General features: G+C 53.4%; 1 protein-coding gene and 1 long non-coding RNA gene across 12 annotated transcripts; one reads left to right on the plus strand and one right to left on the minus strand.

The window, feature by feature from the left end:
* Nucleotides 1–47: 47 nt before the first annotated feature.
* LOC115942092 (uncharacterized) lies at nucleotides 48–8,871 on the minus strand. 9 transcript variants are annotated; one of them, XR_014146673.1, is made up of 4 exons: nucleotides 5,538–7,534; nucleotides 4,766–5,083; nucleotides 2,379–2,505; nucleotides 48–766 (listed from the first exon to the last, which is right to left on the minus strand). It is a non-coding gene; the product is annotated as an uncharacterized LOC115942092 (long non-coding RNA). The 9 variants fall into 9 exon arrangements; XR_014146674.1 differs by having other exon boundaries at nucleotides 50–766; nucleotides 2,379–2,457; XR_014146679.1 differs by lacking the exon at nucleotides 2,379–2,505 and having other exon boundaries at nucleotides 52–766.
* A 5,283-nt stretch (nucleotides 8,872–14,154) lies between these two features.
* SSR2 (signal sequence receptor subunit 2) lies at nucleotides 14,155–19,851 on the plus strand. Of its 3 annotated transcripts, none has more exons than XM_081825449.1 (6): nucleotides 14,155–14,284; nucleotides 14,772–14,926; nucleotides 15,892–15,990; nucleotides 16,821–16,929; nucleotides 18,635–18,712; nucleotides 18,837–19,392. In XM_081825449.1, the coding sequence occupies exons 2-6, from the start codon at nucleotides 14,772–14,774 to the stop codon at nucleotides 18,840–18,842; spliced, it is 447 nt and encodes a 148-aa protein (XP_081681575.1). In that variant the 5' UTR covers nucleotides 14,155–14,284; the 3' UTR covers nucleotides 18,843–19,392. The 3 variants fall into 3 exon arrangements, with proteins under 3 accessions (XP_081681575.1, XP_006736778.1, XP_081681576.1); XM_006736715.3 differs by having other exon boundaries at nucleotides 14,158–14,284; nucleotides 19,300–19,851; XM_081825450.1 differs by having other exon boundaries at nucleotides 14,182–14,284; nucleotides 14,702–14,926; nucleotides 19,300–19,851.
* The last annotated feature ends 3,341 nt before the right edge of the window (nucleotides 19,852–23,192 follow it).

A 23,192-nucleotide genomic window follows, 5' to 3' on the forward strand; every position in this document is an offset into this window, starting at 1 on the left:
TGCAACAGGACGGAGCCGTCAGTGGGAGGCCCCACTTCGGGTAACGTGGACTGGACGTCCCACACCAGCACTTTCACTACACTTCTTTTTTTCAAGATTTTATTTATTTTTTTGAGAGTGAGCACAAAAGCAGGGGGAGCGGCAGAGGGAGAAGCAGGCTCCCCGCGGAGCAGGGAGCCCGATGTGGGGCTCGATCCCAGGACCCTGGGACCATGACCTGAGCCGAAGGCAGACGCCACCCAGGCGCCCCTCACTACGAGTTTTAAAAGCTGGGTGAAAAACAGAAAATACCGGAAAAGCATCAAAGGGCCAACAAGACAGGTGCGGAGTGCAAGGGGGTGGGAAGGCCCGAAACGCTGCCTCAGACCCGGGGCTTCTGTCCAGGGGAAAACATGGCCGAGGGGCTGAGTTGTGCTTGGAGAGCCTGGAAGGACCGGAGCTAGGGGGACAGGAAGGGGGTCTGGGGATGCTGGTAAAGATCCAGCACTTGGTCCAGGGCCCTGAAGGATGAATTGGGAACAAACCAGTCACGGATTCTGCAGTGGAGCACCATTCTGGGTGGCCCGGAAGTTCTCAAGCCTCAGACCTGGAATAAGACGATCCCAGATGGCTGGCGTCTCCAGATGCTAGGTAGAAGCAGCAGAAATCTCCAGGAACATAACGTCAACCACAGTAAAAGTGAATGAAGCACCGACAAGATAAGGCACTGCCCACGAGACCAAGCAGGAACGAGGGACAATGGATGGACCCACGGCAATTCCGTCGGCTGGAATTACAGACAGAGACGAAAATGGCTGCTTAGCATTTCAAGCTAAAGACCCAACTTGGAAGTTTCAGCAGAGACCAGGAACTACCAAACGAGATGTGGCACGATGGCAGAAAGACCAAGTGGAGAGTGGGCAGAGGGAGAGGGAGAAGCAGACTCCCCGCTGAGCAGGGAGCCCGACACAGGGCTCGATCCCAGGACCCCAGGATCATGACCTGAGCCGAAGGCAGACACTTCACCGACTGAGCCACCAGGCGCCCCCAGGATGGAAGTTTTCCCACCCAGCAAATAAGCACAATGTGTACCCACCAAACAACCTAGAGGGAGAAAAATAAAGTGAGGACTCAAAAGCAAGACAAAAAAAAAAAAAGTCCAGGAGATTTTTCAGGTTGGGGAAGCGATCGTGCACGATCCTGCCCTGGTGGATCTGTGACACTGTGCACTTGCCAAAACCCATAGAACTTTCCAGCAGAGGAAACCCTAGGGTATGCAAACTGGAAACACACATGCCATCTGGGAAGTCAGGGGACCCCGGGACGGGAGGTAGAATGTAACCAGAGGATCTAAGTCTATTATAAATGTATGCAATCACATAGGCATAGATGCGGACTCAGGCTACTCGGAAATGAGTGGAATTTGTAAAAGCAAAGACAAAGGAAACCTAGCGCTGTGCTCTGGTTGGGACGTGTCCCATGGATGTCTTGTTAACAATCCTGATACCCCAATAGACGGAGCTAGAACTGAACAACTAAGTAAATGGTGGGTCCCCAGGGGAGCGTGGTTCTCACTGTGGGAGCCGGAGTTATAGACAAGCGAGGGGATGAGACTAGAATGACCCACGTCCTAATGGATTTGAGGTGGAGACATCAGCATGAACTCGTGTTTAGCTTAATTCAGATGCAGATGGAAATATCTGTAGATGCGCGAGTTAGCACACGTCCGTCCTTGCTCCCCGTGGAGAGGGGGCCCTTGGGGCAGTTGGTGGCTTCATGCGCACCTGGTGCCCAGGCCTTGGTCTCTAACTCTATTTTCCAGTGAAGGCATCCGGGGCTCCTCAGAGGAGCGGCTGATGCCGGGACAGGAGTTGTGCTAGAGGAGGCAGGAGCCTCCCGTAGGAAGGGAAGACCCACAGTGACTGGGCCATGGCATGAGGGACACAGGAGCCCCTGAAGGACCTCCCAATGGCCAAAGCTGGAACAACGTGACCAACAAATAAAGTGGCGTAGAATTATAACCCAGAGTGTAAAGTACATGCCCATGAAGCTACTGATACAAATAAATAAGTGAATAAAACATGGGTGAAAAAAGACAGATGTGTGCAGAAAAATTCTGAACAACTTATGTCAATATTCTGCCTAAAGGAGGCATAGTATAACTCCCCACCCCTCAGGTGTGGGCTGCACAGGCTTCCCTTCCAGAGTCTGGAAAGGGGGCGGGGGGCGGGGGTGACTTTAGAGAGGGGACACGACCTCAGCCTGGGGGCAAGGTCAACGATAAATCATGTTGAAAGCATGTACTCGAGATGATGTGATAAAAACAGCATTTGACCTCTGTTCTCTTCTTCCCCAAATGCATGACCCCCGTCTAAGCACGAGGACAACACCATGCATACCCCATCTGGGCACTCCCCAGAACTGTCAAGGTCATCAGAAACAAGGAATGTCTGAGGAACTGTCACAGTCAAGAGGAGCCTAAGGAGACAGGACAATCAAATGTAACGTAGCATCCGGGATGGGAGCCTGGAACAGAAAAAAGATATTAGCTAAAAACTAAAGAAATCTAAATGAAGTACGGACTTTACTTAATAATAATGTATCAGTAGCAATTAATTCACTGTAACAGATGTGCTATGGTAATGTAAGGTGTTAAAAATGGGTGTGGGGTATATAGGAACCCTCTTCACTGTAACAGTTTTTTTTATAAATCTAAAATTGTTCACAATAAAAAGTTTATTTAAGGGGCGCCTGGGTGGCCCAGTCGTTAAGCGTCTGCCTTCAGCTCAGGTCATGATCCCGGAGTCCTGGGATCGAGCCCCGCATCGGGCTCCCTGCTCGGCGGGAAGCCTGCTTCTCCCTCTCCCCCTCCCTCTGCTTGTGTTCCCTCTCTCGCTGTGTCTCTGTCAAATGAATAAATAAAAAAATCTTTAAAAAAAAAAAAAGTTTATTTAAGACAAAAGAGAGAATACACAGAATAGAAAGTGTGCATAAGGGGCCTCTGGGTGGCTCAGACGTTAAGCATCTGCCTTTGACTCAGGTCATGATCCCGGGGTCCTGGGATCGAGCCCCACATTAGGCTCTCTGCTCAGCGGGAAGCCTGCTTCTCCCTCTCCCTCTGCCCCTGCTTGTGTTCCTTCTCTAACTGTGTCTCTAACAAATAGATAAAGTCTTTTTTTTTTTAAGATTTTATTTATTTATTTGACAGAGAGAGACACAGTGAGAGCAGGAACACAAGCAGGGGGAGTGGGAGAGGGAGAAGCAGGCCTCCCACCGAGCAGGGAGCCCGATGCAGGGCTCGATCCCAGGGCCCCAGGATCACGACCTGAGCCGAAGGCAGCCGCTTAACGACTGAGCCACCCAGGCACCCCCAAATAAATAAAGCCTTAAAAAAAAAAGTGTGCATAATATGGCAGATTTAAATATATATAAGATTTAAATATATATGACCTAATATATAAGTAATTTTATTGAATGTAAATGGTCTAAATGCTTCAATTAAAAGTTGAAGATTGCCGGGCTGGATCAATAAAATAAAAACCTAACTACAAGGACAAGAGATCCTGCACATGGAGGCTTCAGTGGAACCCACAGGACAACCCAGTCCACACCCCAGCATTGGGTCCCTCAGCCCATAGCCTAGGGACCCAAAGCCAAGCGCAGGAGGCCCCCAGGTCCACTGGTGATCTCCTCTGAAGGAGGTGGGGGCACTGAGCCCTTCTTGGGGCTGAGCAGAGGCCAGGGCAGCCCAGGGGCTGGGAGCAGCCTCACAGAGCCCAGGGTGGGGTGGGTGACTCCCAGGCTAGCTGCACCATGGGGAGAAGCAGCCTTTGGTCCCTCACCACCTCCTGGGTCATAACCCTGCCTGCAGAGAGTGGGGAGGAGGGATACGACCCAGACTCTGGGAGAAGCTGGTGTCCCAGAGTCATGGCAAGGGGCTGGTTTTAATCACTCCCTTTTAAACGAAACATTCTGAATTCCCTGTGGGTGAGGCTGGGGTGACCACAAGACATTTATAGAACATAAGAAAATGGAAAGATTGAACGTAAAAGTCTGGGAAAAGATAAACTACAAACACAAGTCAGAAGAAAACTAGGGTAGCTATATTAATAACAGGCCAGACAGAATTTAAGGTGGAAAGCAGTACTAAGAGATAAAGAGGGTTAATTCATAATGATAAGAGGTAACATTCACCAGGAAAATATAGTAATTCTGAGTATTTATGCACCTAATAACATGGCCTCACTCGATACATGTATATATATATATATATATATATAAAGAGGGGCACCTGGGTGGCTCAGTCGTTGAGCGTCTGCCTTCGGCTCAGGTCATGATCTCAGGGTCCTGGGATCGAGCCCTGCATCGGGCTCCCTGCTTGGCGGGAAGCCTGCTTCTCCCTCCCACTCCCCCTGCTTGTGTTCCCTCTCTCTCTGTGTCTCTCTCTGCCAAATAAATAAATAAAATCTTTAAAAAAAAATAAAAGAAAAAAAATTGAGAGCACTACAAAGAGAATTGGAAAAACCCTCAATCATAGATCTGAATACACCGCTCTCTGTAATTGATAGCCGTAGGCAGAGAAACAATAACAATAAGGACTAACATATATCATTAATTCTAAGATACAGATTTTTTTTTTCAGGGCGCCTTAATTTTTTTTTCTTTTCTTAAAGAGATATTTGTACACCCATATTCATAGTGGTATTATTCACAAGAGCTAAAACGTGAAGCAACCCAGCTGTCCACCGATGGATGAATGGATGAGCCAAATGTAGTAGAGACTCACCATGGGATATTGCTCAGCCTTGAGAAGGAAGGAAATTCCACCACGTGCTACAACATGGATGAGCATTGAGGACATTACACTGAGTGAAATAACCAGTCACAATAAAGACAAACACTATATGATGCTATGAGGCACTCAGAATCGTCAGACCCGCAGAGACAGAAAGCAGGTGGTGGCCGCCAGGGCTGGGGCAGGAGGAACGGGGAGTTCGTGTTCGATGGGGACGGAGTTTCGGTTTTGCAGGATGAAGCGTTCGGGAGGCGGACAGGGACGGTCGTCGTTCAACAGTGTGAATGTTTAGTACCCCTGAAGTGAGCCCTTAAAATGGGTAAGATGGTAAATGTTAAGTTGTGTATTTTACCACAATAAAAAAGTTTTTAATTAATGAAATAAAAAACACAACAAAGCAAACAGGGTGGGGGGGTAAAAAAGAATATGCTGTATGATTTCACATATATAAAATTCTAAAACAGGCAAAATTAAACTTTACTTTTTTTAAAGATTTGATTGATTGAGAAAGAGAGTTCGAGCAGGGAGAGGGGCAGTGGGAGAGGGAGAGAGAATCCCAAGCCAACTCCCTGCTGAGCACAGGGCTCCATCTCAGGACCCTGAGGTCATGACCTGAGCCGAAATCAAGAGTCTGTCGCTTAATTCACAGAGCCACCCAGGGGCCCCAAAATTAAACTTTACTTTTTAAGGACGGCTGTCTAGAAGGGAAATCCATTATGCAAAGCAAGGAAGTAATTATCACCAAGGTCATCACAGTAGTTACCTGTATGAGAAGTCAGAAGTTGTGATTCGGAAGGAAGACACACGAGTGATAATAATGTCCCATTTCTCAACCTGAGCAGTGGTTACTGTAAGTTCTTAAACTGAGCATTTATTCAAAGTGTTATTTTGAAGGAGCTGGGGCTTACAGGGGATTGGCAAAAGTAGTGCAGTCTCCATACATTCTTCACCCAGCTTCGTCCACTGTCAGTATTTTGCGTAACCACGAGTACCATTAACAAACTGATTAACATGGGTGTGATCACGTTAGCTCAACTACAGACACGTTATTTGAATGTTGCCACTTTGTCCACTGACGGCCTTTTCCTGTTGGAGGATCCAGTCCGGAATACTGGGCTGTCGTGTGATAGCGTGTGACAGTCCTCGGTCCTTCTGAGGCTCGCAGAGCCTCGGCATTCTGAAGAGTACCGCTCAATTACTTTAGATGATGTCCCTCAGTCCGGGTTTGTCTGAAGTCCTCTCATGGGTAGATGGTCATGCATTGTAACGAGCACGCCCCAGAAGCGGTGGGTCTTTCCAGCACATCGTGGCAGGGGATGCGACGTCCGAGTGTCTCACGATGAGTTCCTGTGGCCTTGACAACTTGGTGAAAAGGGTGTGGTGCCTGCTGGGTATCCTGCTGTAAAGGTATCATTTTACCTCTGCAATTAATAAATATCTTGAGGGAGAGGCTTTGAGACTATGCAGATATCCTGTTTCTCAAATATCCATCCATAATTCCGCTCCCGATCGCAGGTCCGGCTGCAGCACTCACCACCGGCTTGCGCTGGGGTTTCCCACACCCCCCACTCCTCCTGTGTTGTCAGCGGCCATCCTTCTGGAGGAAGAGCTGTCCTTTCTCCCTTATTTGTGTTTTTATTTTTAGGCACATTGCTGTAATACACTTTTCAAGCACGCACGGGGCATTTACAAAATTAAGTATGCCCTGGGAAACAACAAATCTCAGTGAATTATCAGAGCTGCTGGGATGGCACCTGGGCGGGGCCCTGTTCCCAACGCACACCGACCCCCAGCTCCTTCCGGGGGGCTTGCTAACAGCTCACAGCAGGGACCCTCCATCAACAGGGGGCTGCCCTGCTGGGGAAGGCACCCACCCCCCAACCCTGGGCAGCTCGCAGTGATTAATAGGCCTCAAAAGCGCCACTGGGTTTGTGGGGCTGCTCTTGCTACAGAGCTCCCTGGACCCCCTGAGGCCACAGCCCTGCTCAGCCTTCCTCCCGCAGTTCCTGCGCCCTCGCTGCCCTTCCCCTGCGAGCCCCCGTCTCAGCCACCTGCAGGGAGCCCCACCTTGCCCAGCTGTATTTCCCCATTTGCCCCTGGCACAGCTGCCCTCCTGCTAGCAGCGGGTGGGGCAGGGGCAGGGGCAGGGTCCAGGGTCCTGGAGGCCAAGGCCCCTCTCCCCTCACTCAGGCGGAGGAAGGAGGCCAGGCGGGTTTGGTTGCAGCCCCACGCGGGCAAACAGCTTTTGTTCCCATCTTACCATTTGCTAAGTGGGGAGCCCACAAGCTTTGCTTTGGGCTGAGAGTCCTCGGCAGAGCGCAGAGCTTTGGAGGGTTGAGGGGCTGAAGAACGGTCCACCCCCACCCCCGCGTGGGGCCCTTTGCTCTTTCCCTTCTCGGAGCTGCAGGCCCCCAGGGTCCCAAGGCCTCGGCCCTAGAGATGCAAAGGATGAGGAAGGGCTCAGAGACATATGCGGGGAGGGGAGGAAGAAAATGGGTGTATGTCCCCCCAGATCAACCCATCCATCATCCAATCCGTCAATCCGGAGACAAACCTGCAATCATGGGGCTGGGACTTGCCAACCTCAAAAAGAAACTGGGCTTTATTTACGAAGGATTGTCGTCCGGGCGCTCCTGGCTCCGGGCCCCGCCTCTCCTGGGCGCGCCCCCGGAGCCCCCTGCCCGCGCTGCGCGTCGGCCTAGCCGGGCCGCTGGGGGTTCCCTCCAACCCCGGCGCGCCCGGCCCCGGCCCCCGCGCGCCGCAGCAGCCGCACACATACCGGCGGAAGGCGGCCGGGCTCTGGCGCGAAGCCCCGGTCCGGGAGGTGAGCGTGCTGGTGCTGCTCCCCAGGGCCCTGGGGCGCTCCTTGAGCCGCCGCCCGCGCGCCCGCCAGGCCGGGGCAGCTTCCGCCCCGGCCTCAGGGACCGCCCGGGCGCGGGGCCCCGCCGACCTCGTCCTCCTCCTTCACCTCGTCCTTCCTCGGGCTCCGCTTCCGCCTCCGGGCCGGCGCGAGGCCGGGGTCCTCCTCCTTGGGGAATCCGAGAGCGAGGAATGAAGCGTGCTCTCCACTGACCCATCCCGCGACGCACGGGACTTCGCGTCGGAGGGGGCAAGTGAGGCAGAGAAGGACTGAGGTCAGAGGGAAGGCTCGGGCCCCGGGCAGCAAGGCCTGCCCCCCAGCAGGGGACCACAGGGAAGTCCCCAAACAGCCCCTGCGCTCTGCTGAACGCAGGATACGAACGCAGATACCGTGGTTAAATACAGACTCATTCTGAAAGGCAGATCCTGGCCCGCTAAGGGATCTGTTCTGGAAACCCTGGCTGTCCCTGCTTGGGGGTGACAGATACGTCTGTTGTGATCGTGGTGGTTTCCCGAGTACGTGTCAACTCGGCAAACTGCACTTCAAATGTGAGCAATTTACTGTGTCAGTGACTGCTGACACAGACAGACCCCCCTCCAATCAACAAACAGCTAAGTCCCTCTACCAGCTGTGTTTCCAGCCCAGAAATGTTGAAAGGAAGCCCCGGAGGACTGGTAAAAAGGGGGTCATGAACTGGGAGCAGTTGTGGGGGGGTTGGGGTCGGACACACAGCTGGGCATCTAGCATGTCTGCTTCTGACGCATGTCATCTTGGCAGAGTTATTTCACTCGCCTGTGCCTCAGTTTCTTTATCTGAAAAACAGGGATAATAATAGTATCTACCTCACAGAGCCGCATAGGTAAGCTGTGCTTACTATCGCTGTTGGTATTTTATTCTGGAAGCCGTAAATTTGAGCCATGTTTAGTGAAGATGTGAATTGGAAGGATGTAGAGAAGATATGGAAGGTTGCCACAGGACATCCTGGGGGAAGTACTGAGGGAAATTGCCCATGTGGTGGTCGAGCAGGGGGTGCGGGACCCCAGGGGAGGGGGGTGCGGGGTGGGGGGCACTCACACTGGCCGGCTCCTGGCTCCCTTGGTAGCCGAGGTCATCAGCCAAGCTGTGGATGGGCGTCAAGCGTACAGCAAAGGTGTTAAAGGAGGGATCTTCTGCCCCTGGGGCTCTCCAAGCTTCTTTGGTCTCCTGGGGGAGAGAAGGAGCCAGTCAGGAGGGAGCAGCTCGCGCCAAGCGGGACGGCAGGGTCAGTGGCCTTGTCCTGCCTGTGCGCCTGCCTGCCCCCTTACTTTGAGGATGGAAGATAAAGACACATTCTCTTTCTTCTTCATGATCATAAAGTTCTCTGATCACTAATGTGATGAGCCTCTGGCGTGTCCGCTCGCCGCCCACTACACGCTCACAATTCTTTAGTCTCCATGTCCTCACAGAAGTGGTTGTCGTAGCAATAGGAGGGTGGGGTCCCAGGCCCAGGGGTTGGCGGGGTGCTCCTCTATGGGGCTGAGAGGGCATGCGGGCACATGCGCACACACACCCCTGCTTTACTTCTCAGCAGGAGGAGGCTGGAAATGCTCACTCCCCAACCCCTACCTACCAGGGTGAGCAGAATGAAGACCAGGCTTAACTAGAGAGACTGTGGTCCAATTCCAAAAATGGCGCAAACCCTCAAAAGGCTTCAAGACGAGGCAGATGCAGACTCCAGAATCCACCTTGGAATCCACATGTGCTGGAGAAGCATTTGGCAAGAAGCGGAAAACAGTCCACTGAGAACTTCAGGTGCCAGGTTTGTCTGAGATTTTCAAGGGATCCAAAGACTTAGTTTGTGCCAAGAGCCGGAGCTGCCTGGGCCCCTCTCCCTCAAATGCAATGCTGCGATATGTAACCCTTCGTAGGACCCTAGATTCTCTTTGAAAGTCATAGAGGGCATTTTGGAGAAAATTGAATATGGACTCTACATCAGAAAATAGAATATTATGTCAGTGTCAAACTTCGTGGGTGCAATGATGTTACTGTGATTATGGAAGAAAATGTTCTTGTTCTTGGCCAGCACTGGGGTGTGCCCAGGCAGGGGGCCTAAGACAAGCTTCAAGATTCCTGCTCATCCCAGTCTCAGCCCGGCTTGCAGAACTGAGGACTGCCCTTGAGTAGCAAGGAAGAAGTGATGGGCTTGGAGAGACCAACCAAGTCTCTGAAGTAGAGGGAGGGGAAGGGGGGAGGGTCACTATGCCTGGGGAGCCCTTGGATAAGGCTGAGGGGGTGTGACTGGGCTCCGATGGAACCCATAGCCCGAGAGCAGACAGGATCGAATGGCTTAATGGATGCCAGAAAGGAAAAGTATTGATAAGCAGGGGGCACCTGGGTGGGCCAGTCAGTTAAGTGATTTGATTTGGGCTCAGGTCATGATCTCAGGGTGGTGAGATCCAGTCCCACATCAGGCTCCACGCTCAGCTTGGGGCCTGCTTGGGTTTCTCTCCTCCCTCTGCCCCTCCTCTTTCTCTCCCCTCCTCCTCTAAAATAAATAAATAAGGGACACCTGGGTGGCTCAGTTGGTTAAGTGTCTGCCTTCTGCTCAGGTCATGATCTCCGGGTCCTGGGATTGAGCCCCGCATTGGGCTCCCTGCTCAGTTGAGAGCCTGCTTCTCCCTCTGCCTCTGTGGCTCCCCCTGCTTGTGTTTGCTCTCTCTCTGTTTAAATAAATAAAATCCTTTTAAAAAAATAAAATAAGGGCGCCTGGGTGGCTCAGTTGGTTAAGCAACTGCCTTCGGCTCAGGTCATGATCCTGGAGTCCCGGGATCGAGTCCCACAATCGGGCTCCCTGCTCAGCGGGGGTCTGCTTCTCCCTCTGACCCTCTTCCCTCTCGTGCTGTCTGTCTCTCATTCTCTCTCTCTCAAATAAATAAATAAAATCTTTAAAATAAAATAAATAAATAAATAAAATAAAACACTAGATGGCAAAGAAATGTGTACTTAAAAAAAAAATAAAATCTTAAAAAAAAACTCTCCTGATGATTCCTAAGGACATCCCATAGCTAAGAGGAAAAAAAAAGTATTGATAACCAAGCACCATGCATCTGGCACATCGGGAGCCCTCTAGAAAATTAGAGACTGCTCTGAAGAAAATGACCGGGGAGTCCCTGCATTAACAGAGATTAAGTCGCTGCTACTCTATGGAAAAAGGGCTGGAAACAGAAACTAGGTTTGATTACAGAAAAATAAGGTAGTCAACATTTCTTGGGCATCTAAATTTGCATGCAGACATTTAGACTCACTGTTTCTGTATTTGATTTTGTTTCACTGAGAATATCAGCATGAATTATTTGTGTAAAATGAGTTTATTGTGTGATTCCACTTCCATGAAGTACCTAAAGTAGTCAAATTCATAGAAACAGGATGTAGAGTAGTGGTTGCCAGGGCTGGTGGGGAGATGGGGACGGGCATTATTGTTTAGTGGATATGGAGTTTCAGTTTGAGAAGTTGAAAAATTTCTGGAGAGAGATGGTGATGATGGTTCTATAACAAACAATGTGAATGTCCTTAATGCTATTGAACTGTATATTTTAAATGGTTAAAATGGCGAATCCCACGTTAGATATATATTTACCACAATAAAAAAAAATGAATCTAAAAAAGAAAAATGTTGCGAATTTGCTGTCATTGCTGTGATTCTGGATGCTTCTTGAAAAGTGGTATGATCTTTTTAATCCATAACCTCTTACAGAATGCCCCTCCAGCTAGCTTATGCCCATCAGAGCCTCCTCGATTTGGCAGTGAGGCTCTTTCCGGGTGCCCGCCTAGCCACCAGCCAAAAAGCAGCCAGCCATTTCCTTGTCAGCTTAGCCACACACTATCTTGGTTGCCTTCTTGTTACAGATCCCGGAAGAGAGGCCAGTGGGCAGACTGGGCTCTGTTGTGACTATCTGGGGGAACAGGGCAGGAAAGCAGTGAGCAGCTCACACGGGCCCTGCATGTCTCTGTTCCTGGCACACGGTTCCCTGCACACCTAACAAGGTTCTACCCAATCTCTTGGTTTGGGGTTCCTTTGAGGATGGCAGGAAGCAACCATATTTGTTTGGAAGTCTTTCAACAGAAACATTTCCCTTAGCAATTGATTGTTGAAATCTCTCTAGTCAGAACAGATTCTAATAGGGAGACTGTAGACAGAGACGATGTGTCTTCACCAACCCAGGCTTTGTCTGAGACTCTCCCATCCACAGTGGGATGTGTCAGGGTGCTGGGGGTGAAATGGTCTGTTAACACAGCATTTTCCAAGGTTCTCTCTGGTTCTACAGAAAGAAAGGAAAAAGCAATCTATAATTCCAAGGGGTTTGTGAAGCAGACTCACTTGGATATATGTCCCTTTAGTGAACAGTGCTCACCACTGACGGTGGTGGATGTAGGTGTCATGTTCTATTTCCTTCCCAAATGTCCGCAGTCCACATGTGCACCCAAAGCACCCAGAGGCAGGATTTCTCAGGCAGTATCAACTGCTTTTTTAGAGAACATTATAATTAAAATGAAGAACCCTTATTTATCAAAAAGACAATGAAGAGAATGTAAAGGCAGACCAGGGCCTTTACATACTAACCTCTCTCAGAACACTTAGGACAGCGTCATGAATCTGTTTATCTGTCCCCCAACCCCGCCAGCCCCCCGCCATTTCAAACTCTTCCAAGTGCGTATTATATATGTTTGTTCTCTTGGAAACTAGCATAGGGCTGGTGATAGTAAGAAGTCAATAAAAGCGATTGTTGACTCAGTTACTTGCACTCAAAAGTCTGAAAGCGAGAAAGTGGGCAAGAGGGAGTGGTCTGTTTGGCTAAAGCAGAGAGTGGTAGGGACGACAGTGAGGGCTTTGACTGTCAGACAAAGAGATGTGATTCCATGGACAATGCGAGCCGCTGGGGTGTGTGTGTGTGCGTGTGTGTGTGTGTGTTTTAAAGGGTGCATGACATTCCATTTGCCTTTTCACTATGGCCATGAGTATATCTCACCCCATCACTAGGTTCTAAAGTCTTGAGGGCAGATACCATACCCTATCTCTGTATCTCCCACAATGACTATCGCAGCACCTGGTGCATGACAAGTGCCCCCCAAAATGGATGCTCAGTGTATCAGTGAGTGAACAAGGGACTCAGCTGGAAGGGGCAGAGGCAGAGGGTCGGGGCATAGACGGGCAAAGTAAGGCTGGAGACATTTCTCTCCTGAATCCTGAGTGGCTCTTGGTGGGGTATCTAGACTGTGTGTTTTGAAGATATAGGCCTTTTGCGTGCAGCTGAGTCTGAGAACCACTTCGTATCTTTCCAAGCCTGGAGAAATTGCTATGAAAACAATGCTTTGGAAAGGAATAAAATTCCCACGATCAGCAAGTATTTTTGAGCACCTCCTTTGTGCTCAGCAGCACTGTAGGGCCTTTGGGTAAGTGTGCGCTGGAGAAATAGCATCTAATCATTAAGGTGGCTTTTTCAGGCCAGAAACAACTGGGACAAAGCATATTAAAGTCCAGTACTGTGAAAGAGCAAGGTAGTCTGGCAAAGCCAAGGGATTAGCCCGCCACGCGGCCCTGAGCGATGGGCTGGAGAAGAAAAGAGAAGCAGACTGGAGGGTGCGTGCAGACAAGCTGTCATTCGCTCCTGGAGTCCCCACCACGTGCTCAGGCATGGCGCTGGGCAATGCAAACAGACGACCTGTCCTCAAGGAGCTCTGGTCTGGGAGGTGCGGAACGCAGGGCCTGCTAGAACAAATACAGGAAACGTGTGTCATTCCACGAGAACGTTAAGTCCCAGCAAGGAGAAATCTCCTCCGTCCTCCCCGGCACTGCACCTCACGACCTGGAACGTGCCGGCACAAAAGGCTCACGGTCAATGCGTGCTCAGCGAAGAAGTGCCCCAAGGCAGACGGAACAACAGCAATACTGACGGCTGGCCTTCAGCAAGCTCGTGCCTGTGCCGGACGACGTGCTCACAGTCTCACACACATGGTCAGACCTGCCCTCCGCCACTTGGAGAGTGCTGTATTACCTCCTCCTACAGATTGGAGAACCGAGGCCTTACGGAAGGGACACCTGCCGGTGCGCGGCACACCTGAGACCCGAATTCTCGAGTGCAGAACCCCACAGGCAGCCTTTTCCGAACGCTGTTTGGGGGCATCTGCCCGGCAGCTGACGGAAAAGTGCAGGGCGCGCCCCGCAGCGAACGCAGCATCGGTGGTGAGCACGGGCCAAAGCGGTGAGAGCCGGCACGGCGAAGGGCTTCTAAGAGACGCTCGGGGCTTGGCGACTTCCTGGATGCGGGGAGCACCACGTCTGTCGCCTGGAAGCGGGAAGGATGGCGGCAGCCCTGAGAGGAAGAGCTTTCCCGTGGTTCGCAGTTCGCCGGTGCACTGGACGCCGCAGACCGCTGGCCCAGCCTGCAGGGCACCTGCCCCGGGCGGCCGCACGCGGTAGCGCAGGCGCTCTCGGGCCCAGAGCGCGCGCCGGCGCCGCAGAGCCAGACGCGGGGCCTGGCCGGGAACTACAACTCCCAGGAGCCATCGCGCGGAGCACCGAGGCTTCCGACCGTAGCTCACTTCCGGCCCCTGGGCCGCTGACGCTCTCTTCCGGTCTTGGTGGCCCCCGAAAGGCCTGTGGGGTGCGCACGGTGAGCGCCGAGCCGCGGGGGCGCGGGCGGGGTGGCGCCCGGGTCCGCAAAGAGCCCGGCGGCGGAGGGGCCGCCCGGCCGCGGCGGGGACGAGAGGGGCGCGCCGGCGGGGGACGTGTCTTCCTGGCGAGAAGGGGAGGGCCGAGCGGGCTGAGCCCCGGAGGGACCCACGGAAGGGCTGTGGCGGCCCGGAGGGGTGGGGCGCGGGCAGGGTGCGTGGGGAGGGCCCCGGGGGGCTGGGCGGAGGAGGCCTGTGCGAGGGACGGCCCCACCAGCCGGTGGCTCCCCGGCCGCGCGACGGGAAGAGGGCGGCGGGGCGGACAGGTGGGAGATCCCGGCGTGTGGGTCAGCCCTGCTGGCTGAGGAGGAGGGGGCTGCTGCTTTGGTGAGGTTAAGAGTTTTGCCAGACTCGGTAAGGGGGCGCTGCCGGGAAGATTGCGGTGCCTTACGTGCTTGAGTTGCCGCCCACTGGGCGTTTCCCCCGAAGATGAGGCTGCTGGTATCGGTGTTGTTGGCCCTGTTTGCTGTCAGTCATGCAGAGGACGGAGCGCGGCTGCTGGCCTCCAAGTCACTGCTGAACAGATACGCCGTGGAGGGGCGAGACCTGACCTTACAGTACAGCATCTACAATGTCGGCTCGAGGTGAGGGGGCCCAGGGGCTGCAGCTTGCGCCCTTTTGAAGTTCTTTGACTTCCCAGCTGGGGACGGAGACCTTTGGGGAACACGCAGCACCAGGTGTCAGGAGCGAGTGAACGCTCTCCTGGACCTGCTTCACCTAAGCTCCCAGAAACCGTCTTCCACTTTTTGGAGCTGGGAGAGTTTCTGAGGGGAGAAGAAGCAAGAATGAGGGTGAAACGGGGAGGAAGATGAGACCCGATCTTTCCTTACCTCCGGGCTTGCAGGTTTCAGCTTCTTTTCTTTCGTTAACCTGTAAGCATGTGTGTTGCCTTTCTTTAATTTTATTTGCTTTAATTCTCTCTTCCATACGTGTCTTGCTTGTCTGAAGGAAGCGAGTATATATATACACACGTAGACGCAGAAATTGGGGCAAGAGAGAATGTGGGCCCATTCCTTCCTTGGTGCTTTTTTTTTTTTTTTTTTAAAGATTTATTTATTTATTTGAGAGAGCGAGAATGAAAGAGAGTACATGAGAGGGGAGAGGGTCAGAGGGAGAAGCAGGCTCCTCGCTGAGCAGGGAGCCCGATGCGGGACTCGATCCCGGGACTCCAGGATCATGACCTGAGCCGAAGGCAGTCGCTTAACCAACTGAGCCACCCAGGCGCCCTTCCTTGGTGCTTCTTAGCCAGAGAACCCAGTCCTAGACCTTGATTCTTCAGTACAACCAACCCAAGTTACTGTGTGACTCACATCTGTCTTTTGTAGTTCTGATTTTTTAGGATAAGCAGGCAGATGTAATTGCCGATTACCTTTTCTCTTAAGATTTTATTTTTAAGTAATCTCTCCACCCAGTGAGGGGCTCGAACTCAGAACCCCAAGATCAAGAATCCTGTGCTCCTCCAACTGAGCCGGCCAGGCGCCCCCAGTTGCTGATTACTTCACTTCTGTATCCGTTACTTCCTTACCTCTTTTGTCTCTCCATTTTGCAGCGCTGCGTTAGACGTGGAGTTATCTGATGATTCCTTCCCTCCGGAGGACTTTGGCATTGTCTCCGGAATGCTCAATGTCAAATGGGACCGGATTGCCCCGTATCCTTGACACTGGGTGGTGAAGGCTGGTGTTGGGGAAGACGCGGACACATTGCCAACGAATCAGCAACGTCACTTCACATAGTCTGGCTGCGTGTGGCCGTTCTTTGTGTCCTCTCCAGAAAAGATGGGACAGTAGAAAATCGAGCGTGATTGAGGGTAGACCTGAGGAAGGAGGGTCCTTGAGTTCAGGTTATAAGGCACTACAACATACTGTATGGGGACAAGGTAGACACTTAGGAGGCCGTTTGTGGCTGGACGAGGATATTTAAGCCGCTTTTAGAAGAAAGTCGGTTGGCTGCTAGCACGGAGGCCCCAGGTGGCCTCCTAAAGACATTTCTCATTCAGTGGGTGTCTTATCGGCATCCACCAGTTATTTCCCGAGTGGAATTAGATTAACTCCCCCCCCCCCCCCCGTGAATGAAAGTATTTAGATTTACCAATGAGGATAGTGTTCTCTTTCGGTTTTTTTGTTTTTATTTTGTATTTTCAGTCTTCCTTCAGTTAGTCAATGAGTTTCTGTGAGAATGATTTTTCATCCGTCCTATGTGTTGCTTTGAAAGTTGACTTCAGAAACCCAGGACTGCATACAGCGTGAACCTGTGTATTGAGTGTCTCCGAGACCCCTTACGTTTGGCTGGGAAGACATCCTATTATACCCCACATTTCAGGCTTAGAGAAAGGTCTGTATTTATTATTCCCGCAGAGGATTGCAGGCATGAAATCACATGTGTGGGCCAGCCTTTTTGTGAACGGTGCATCTAGTCCACACGTTGAAAGGATGTTTCAACTTCAGCTTCATCTTCTTGCTTCCTTGACTGTCGGGCCAGCGCTAGCAACGTCTCCCACACCGTGGTCCTGCGCCCGCTCAAGGCCGGCTATTTCAACTTTACCTCGGCAACTGTTACTTACCTGGCCCAGGAGGATGGGCCCGTCGTGGTAAGTTGCCCAAACCTTAGCTGGATGGGCCTAGATCTGCTTGCCTTTGAAAACTTGCAGAAACTCTCCAGGGCAACCACTAAATTCTGAGGACGGTAAGAAGGACCAGAAGCTGAGGTGCTGCCCTTAGGAAGGAAGGAGGTTTCAAATTGTAAAGATCCAGAATGAAGCAGTTGAGATGTTGGGAGAGGAGAACCATAGCCTCCCCTCCTCATCCTCCCTCCCGCTTTGCTTTTAATCTGGACCATGCAGCTTGCCACGCAGTGTGTGGTCGCCCATGCCCCTCCCTCCCATCTTCTGCGCTCATTCCCAGTCTCCACTGTGTCCGTCTTTCCCTTGCTTGGACAGCTCTTGCCGCAGATGCTCTGGTCATGTAGCTGTCCTCTGTCTCCAGCTTTCCGGCATATTCCACCCTCAGGAGGCCGAGCCCCTTCCAACCCCCCCCCCCCCATTCTCATTCTTTCTCCCTCTTCTCTCAAGACCCAGCTTTGGACTGCATGCCCTTGTTTCTGTTTTTGCTTTTACACCCCACGGTTTTGTCCTTGCTCTTTCAGCAAGCGTTTGCTGACTGCATAGAAGTTTCTAGAGCCCTGACGGCCTCCTTCAGTCAATTTAACTGTGTGCTATCTCAGTACCTCTTTTTTTTAGGCGTAGGTCTTTACCCACTCCCCCTCCCAGTTTAATCATAAACTCCTTGAGGCCGGGACTTTGTCTTCGATGTCTTTCTCTCTCACGTATAATAGAAAATCGGTAGTAAACAATCCTTTGATCGGTTGTCAAACAGGTCAGCAGACACTTACTGAGCCCCGATAGTGTGCTAGGATCTGGGGACTACCAAGAAGATGGGGACACTGTCTCTGGCCGTGAGTTTATGAAGGCCTCTGACAAGATGTTAAAGTGGGCTGAAGGCTGCATAGTGAATGCACAGCAGGGAAAACACTCAACAGGTCAACCGTAGGACTTAAAGAAATCTTAGAGTCTCTGACATTCACTGCCCTTTGTGAATTTTTTTTTACAAACCACATGGAACCATATTCTTGTAATCCTAGTTCGGTTTTCACATCTTGTGTCCTTTCTGCTTTCAGAAGCAGCTTTAGGACTCTGGTTCTACCCGGTATTTGATAGGTTAAGAAACACAAAATCAAAGGCTCGGCTGCCACTTCTGAGCGAGGCTGTTTGCAGAGGGCTGCAGCTCTCGGCCTGCTCTCCAGGGCGGAATGCTGCGGCCCCGGCCCCTCCTCTCCTGTGTGCGTCTGGGTGGGGCTCCGTGCTTTCGCAAATGCTCCTTAGGTCGTTGGAGCCTCCTGTCAGTTGGTGAGGTATGGAAGAGCATTTCCACTGGAGGAACAGGGCAGCCGTTGCCAAGGGCAAGTCCTTCCATCACACACCTCGTCCTGCAGAGGGGTCAGGGGTGTGAGCCACTCTTCCAGAGCCTGAGGTGAACAAAGAGGATTTGGTTTAACTTCAGCTGCATGCCTGGCCTGCCTTGTTGAGAAAAAGCTCATCATGTGTCTCCTGGCTCCCGACTGACTCCTCGACAACACCCTGAGAATCATGCAGCTCTTTATTTTCCCGCATCTTCTGGAAGCTCTTGCGCCTTTGGGATCCGAGAATGTCATGCTTCGGATTGGGTCGGTCAGGACTGCCCTTTCTCACATGAGAAGGACTTGGATTTGCCTTAATGCCTTTCTTGTCTTCCTTTCAGATTGGCTTTACCAGCGCCCCTGGACAGGGAGGAATCCTGGCTCAGCGGGAGTTTGATAGGAGATTCTCCCCGCATTTTGTAAGCTCCGCAGTGTCCTCTTTCTCTTCCCCTGGGATGAGCACACGCTTTTGGTTGTGGGAGTTCTTGGTCTCCTTAGAAGATTTGTTTAGTTTGTTGGTTCTTGTCATACCTGTTCTTTCAGGTCTGACACAGACTGCCACCAAATGTCCTGATTTACCCATGATTAGAGATTTTTGGCCATGAGATCATGATGGCCAGAACCAAAAAACTGCCCTTTTTCTCTACGCAGCCCTGAGTCGAGCCCCATTTTGGAGTCCTGGGTCTGTTTTGAGGTTTAAAAGAATATGTGCTTAGATTCGGAGAGTTGCAGAGTGCTGGGAAGGTTGAGTGGGAACACCATGGTGGGCTAGAGAAGATTCTCTTCCAGTCTGGGTCAGGTCAGGTGAGGCCTTGGGCACCATAGCTTGGAAGATAGGTTGGTGTGGAGAGAGCCCTTCTGTCGGGGAGCGGCCAGAGAGGCCTTTGTGCTGAGGTTCTGCTGAACGTTTGGGCTGCGCTGCTCCCTCTCTCGGTGCCCGCCTCCTTCCCGGCCCTCCCGTGCCCTCATCCAGACTTGTAAGCAGGGCCTCTGTTGTCCTCCACAGCTGGACTGGGCGGCCTTCGGAGTCATGACGCTGCCGTCCATCGGCATCCCCCTGCTGCTGTGGTACTCCAGCAAGCGGAAGTACGACACTCCCAAGACCAAGAAGAACTGAGGGGTTTCCTCGGCCCTCCCCGCCCAGGAGATCCAGGTGCTTTCCAGACTCCAGAGGGTCTCTCAAGTGCGGTCTCTCATCCCCTAGCCCCTGCCACCTTCTGGATCCTGCCTGCTCTCAACCAGAGTGAAGGACCAGGCCTCGGAGTCCGTCCTGAAGCCCTACAGGCAGGAATGCCTCTAGCAACGAGCCTCGAGCCTCGAGGGCCCTTTGGTGCCCGCTGCAGCGCTGCAGTGTGAACTCGGAGGTGCGCAGGAGGGGGCGCTCGGGAGACTGCCGGGAGACTGCCCGACTCGACCCTCATCCCTGCCCTCCCCTCTCGGAAGAGGCTGGAAGATCAGATGAAGGCTGAGGGACTCTCAGAGGCTACCCAGTCTCTGTTCTGGGTCGGGGGAGTGCTGACCAGATGGGGTTTTCTAATAAAAACAGATGCCACGCTGACTATCTGCCTTCTCGTCACCTGGGTGAGCTCAGGCCCTGGGCTCCCCAGCTCCCGGGCAAGTGAGCTGACTTCCCGCCTCCTTGCTGTAGGTGTTGTGGTCCTGTTTGCGCAGAGACGTCTGCCCCCCTGAACGCCTTTGCTTCCATCCCTTACTTCCCTCTCTGCTCTCTCCACTCAGCTCATATCACCCTGACCCTTCCTTGCCTGTGAGCCTCTCCCCACAGCGGGAGGACGAAGGATGAGAGGAAGGAAGGTCCTCGTGCCCCACGAGACCTTCTGCCCTGATGTACTCACTGACCTTGAAAAAGCTACCTCCTGACGCCTGGTTCTAGCCCTTTCTCTAAGAATTAGCTTTTTTTTTTTTTGCCTTTATTTAAGTAATCTCCACACCTGAGGTGCGGCTCAAATTCATGACCCTGAGATCAAGAGTTGCATGCTCCCTGACTGAGCCCGCTGGGCTCCCCCAAGAACTAGCTTTTCTAAACTTGAATTCATTTTAATTCCCGAGCACCTGCAGCCCCTGAGCTGTGCCCTCGGCATGGCCTGTGGAAAGGCCGTGGTTCTGGCTGCGACAGCCGGGAGAAGCCGCTCTGAGCTGACTCCGTCCAAGCCAGGAATGCCGTGGTCTGAGAACAGCCTCCCAGGCAGGAGGGAAGCCCAACAAACACCCGCTTTGTTCCTGCCACCAAGTTGCCCAGTTTAGATGCTATTGGGGGTGCGGGGGGGAGACTGCCCAACCGGTTTAACCTTTCCTGGGCCCAGCACACAGAGCTGGGGCCCCAGGAAGGATGAAAAGGACGTGGAGACAAAGGGAGGCTCCCAATGGAGTAGCCCTCCACCAGCTCACCTCCCTCCTTCGGGGGCTGCGGCTCGGACACCCCAGGACTGGCCAGGTCAGAGGGCGAGGACGATATGTTGGCTTTGTTCGTTGTGTTCTGGGGGAGACCTGGGACTTAGGAGAGTGGGGGAAAGCAAGAGGTCAGAAGCTTGAGGTTGAGAAGGGCAGGGAAGGAGCAGGGGGCTGGTTGGACGGGCATCATGCCCCCTAGCACTAGAATGCTAGTGTTTGGAGGAGGGAACACACTGCTTTCTGTCCGTGTAGTCTCCACTGAAAACAGTGAAGACTTCACCTGTGGTGGGAGGGGTTGTGGTTTAGAGGCCTGGACAGAGTTCCTCACTCTGGAAGGTGCCACGGGAGGTTCCTCCCCAGCCTGAACACGAGGAGGTACTCCTTTCCCAACAGTTGGGGCCATCTTCCCGGAGAACTCAGCACTTCTTCTCCTGGCCCTTAGGGATGGAGGAGGCAGGGGGGACCCAGGTCTGACACACATGACGAGGAAAGCACTGTGGAAGCAGTGAGTGTCACAGGCCCCTTGAACAAAGGCCAAAGCCAGACACTTCATCTGGAGAGATCAGGTTCCCTGGAGTCAGGATGGAATGTGAGCCTCTGGACTGGAGGCTGGAAGAGCCCATGAAACCTACAGACAGACTTAGCAGGGATAGTTGGCCGTAGGACTGAGCCCTTTGAACTTCTCGAAGAAATCTAACAGGAGAGGACCTGCAGACAGCACTTCTCCACCCTCATGGAGACCACCCTGGGGAGGTGTGATCCCCAGGCCGTACAGATAGGGACCCAGCCATCACCGTGTTCCAGGTCCCCCCCCGCCCCGCAAACCAGCCCTCTCTCCCCCCCGCAAACCAGCCCTCTATCCTCCTGGCACCGGCTCACCACACACCCCGCCCTGGTGCCAGGAGGAGCCAGGTGTCCAGATTTCCACCCACTTCACATACTAGGCCCTGGGACTCTGGCTGCAGAAAGTCCGTGGGCCCGGGTCTAGGAATTCCCAAGAAGCCGACAGGATGGGAAGCGGCAAGGCCTAATCCCCTGGGTCCTCTGGGACTTACCCTGTGACAGCCCGCCCGCCTCGGAGCCTGTGTCCTCCTCTGGATGCAGGTTGTTTAACAAGAGGATCCCCGAGGACCCCCTACCCTTAAATGTGTTCTTGTGAAGTGAGAAACAGCCCCTGTGGCTCCTGTGGTTTGGGGCCGAGCCAGCAGGAAAGGGCGCGGTTTCCACGTGTGGCAGCGCTGTCCTGTCACCTAGACGAAGAATTCTGGAGCCGGTTCCACGTTCTGTGGGTCGTCTAACTCAGTCGTCTGGTTTCCCCACTCAGGAGAGACCCTGGGAGCAGGGCTTGTTCAGATCCCCGGCGATCGGCAGGGGCATGTCTCCTGCACAAGGGCTGTGGGCCCAGCGTTCCTGTCCCACCGCGGGCACACATGTCACCCCAGGTCCCCGCTGTACGGACAGGTTGCCAGGGGTCTCTGAGGCCCCGGCCTGGGGAGCTCGCAGAGCCAGCCACGGTCCTCGACGGCAACGTGCCCTTGGCCACCAGGCCACAGGGCCTGAGAGGAGGAGGGCAGGGAGGGCTGTTAGGTCAGGACGTCCTCTGCCATGAGGGGACTCAGCCCCCCAAGCTGTGATGGGGCAGGGGTGGGGGAGCCCGTGCCCTGGGGAGCCCGGCAGAAGCCCGCCCTCCAGGCTCCCAGTGGCCGGTAATCGCCCTTCCCCGCTGGAAGCTGCCTCTTAAAGGGACCAACAGCAGTTTTGCAGCCAAATTTGAGAGTGGGCCAAGGTCCTGCCTGGCCCCAGGAGGACCCTGATGTCAAGTAGGTTTCCAGCTGTGGGCCTTCCCTGGAATGCCCTCTTTCTCCCCTCCTCAGCACTCCCTGTCCCGCTGGAGGGAGGGGGAAGGTGCCCACATAGTCTCAGGGCAACCCCAGCTTGGCTTCCTCTCCCTGTTTCCACGTGGGCCTGAGTCCGGCGGCCGCCCCTTGCTTTCTTCAGGGAGTGCTGAGGACAGGGGACCCAGGGATCCTCGGGACCTGCCACGGCACCCAAGGGGTTAAAGGCCTGGGCACAGCACCTCTAGGGTGTTTGAAGTAGGGCGGGGAGGGGAAGGGCTGGAGCAGTTGAAGAGGCAGCTGGTCTGGGTTGGAAGGAGCGCCCCCCTCCTATGCAAACTTTTGGACCATGAGCAGTAGCCTGAAAAGGACCGACAGAGGCGCCCCCACTGAGGTGCTGGACTGGGTTCTTAGAGGGGCTCCCTGAAGCGGGACTCTACCCTGTACGGAAGCCAGCAGCCGAGAGCGGGAGCAGGGCCCCCATCCTTGGGACACCTCCCGGGCCCGGTGAGTTACCCTCTTCCCTTTCCCTGGGTCCTCACCCCAGGAACCGGAGCCCCCTGGGGGCAGAGCCCCTCAAGAGCCCCTCAACACCAGGAAGTGGCCATGTGTAGCTTCTGCACCAGGCTCCTGCATTCAGCTCCCATTTTCAATC

Source organism: Leptonychotes weddellii, chromosome 6, assembly GCF_054177405.1.
Source record: "Leptonychotes weddellii isolate Sample4059 chromosome 6, ASM5417740v2, whole genome shotgun sequence".
NCBI lineage: Eukaryota > Metazoa > Chordata > Mammalia > Carnivora > Phocidae > Leptonychotes > Leptonychotes weddellii.

Bases quoted from the DNA above. Each gene is read 5' to 3' on its own strand.
- SSR2 (XM_006736715.3), top strand. From the start codon at position 14,772: ATGAGGCTGCTGGTATCGGTGTTGTTGGCCCTGTTTGCTGTCAGTCAT. The intron at 15,991-16,820 runs GTATCCTTGACA...CTGTCGGGCCAG, and splicing joins AAATGGGACCGGATTGCCCC to CGCTAGCAACGTCTCCCACA. The intron at 18,713-19,299 runs GTAAGCTCCGCA...TGTCCTCCACAG, and splicing joins GGAGATTCTCCCCGCATTTT to CTGGACTGGGCGGCCTTCGG.